Source organism: Aplysia californica, unplaced genomic scaffold (assembly GCF_000002075.1).
Source record: "Aplysia californica isolate F4 #8 unplaced genomic scaffold, AplCal3.0 scaffold00968, whole genome shotgun sequence".
NCBI lineage: Eukaryota > Metazoa > Mollusca > Gastropoda > Aplysiida > Aplysiidae > Aplysia > Aplysia californica.
The window spans coordinates 131,537-132,616 of NW_004798238.1; the positions used below are offsets into that span (position 1 = coordinate 131,537).

The 1,080-nt window shown below is 48.3% G+C and overlaps 1 protein-coding gene across 1 annotated transcript in view; it reads right to left on the bottom strand.

Moving 5' to 3' along the window:
• Positions 1–1,080, bottom strand: part of LOC106013529 (cell wall protein DAN4-like) — a 37,081-nt gene that overhangs the window by 13,585 nt on the left and 22,416 nt on the right. Inside the window, exon 6 of the mRNA XM_013089508.2 lies at positions 868–1,057. Within this exon, the coding sequence (XP_012944962.1) occupies positions 868–1,057 (190 nt within the window). The remainder of the gene's footprint in view (positions 1–867; positions 1,058–1,080) is intronic.

Sequence of the window (1,080 nt, forward strand, 5' to 3'; positions counted from 1 at the left end):
CAGGAGACAGGACTCTTGTGGTCTACAGGTTACGGTGTTCGCCTCTCTTTCAAAGGTCCCGGGTTCGAATCCAAGTAGCGACGGGGAAACAATTTCCTCTCTAAAATGATCTCCTTTCACCTCCTTTCCTGCTCCCTGACAATATTCTATCGTCTGCTTTCGTCTCCACTTTCTTCCCCCACCGCCCTCACCCCCTTTGCCCCCTCCTCTGGGCTCCTGACTCTTTCTGCAGCCTTTCTGCTGTTTCTCCGTGGCTCCCTCTTACTGCTGTTTTTCTGCCACACCCCTGGTTCTCTGAAAGATCTTTAGCCAGCCTTCTCGGGCAAGAGCGAAAAATCTCGGAGGTCCCGTGTGCAAGTTGTGCATTTAAAGATCCCTTGGTGGTCTAAAATCGATAAGAGTAGGCTTCGGCCACCAACCGGTCAAAATTCAAAATTTCCTACCAACTGAAAATGTTTAAGGTGTCCCGTGCGCCCATATGACCTTATGCAGTTGCGAGCTCCGTAAAACACTTACAAAAACAACAAAAGTTTGTGGCATCGGTAGTCTAGTGGTTAGGCTACCGGACTCGTAATCGTTAGGTTACAAGCTCGGGGGTTCGAGCATCCATGCCCGACTTATGTCCTTGGGAAAGGCAGTTTACACCAACTGTACCTATTTCACTCAAGTAGCCGGCCATGGACAGTCATTAACAGATCTGCGCTTATAAAAATGGCAGCTTGAGGTGTAAGCTTCCCAGGAGTTGAGATTGTTTTACAATTCTCTCAGGTCTGCTAGGGGTAACAGAATAGATAGCGCAGAGAGCTTGCTGTTGAGCTGGAATTTGCGCTTTACACATTATGCTATCAAATTATTATAGCCACTCACGGTTTCCGATCCGCCGTCTCCACAGATAAAGTATCTGGCACAGCTAGAGCAATCAGCGTAGTAACCGACAGGGGAACCGTTACAGTTGTTTATACAATATGGCGCCGTGCTCGTCTGGGACTGGTCCGAGTATTGTGACGTCGCGGATTGGTCACTCTGTACTGACGTCACGGATGTCTCTGACGTCAGACTGTAGGTGGAATAATAATAATA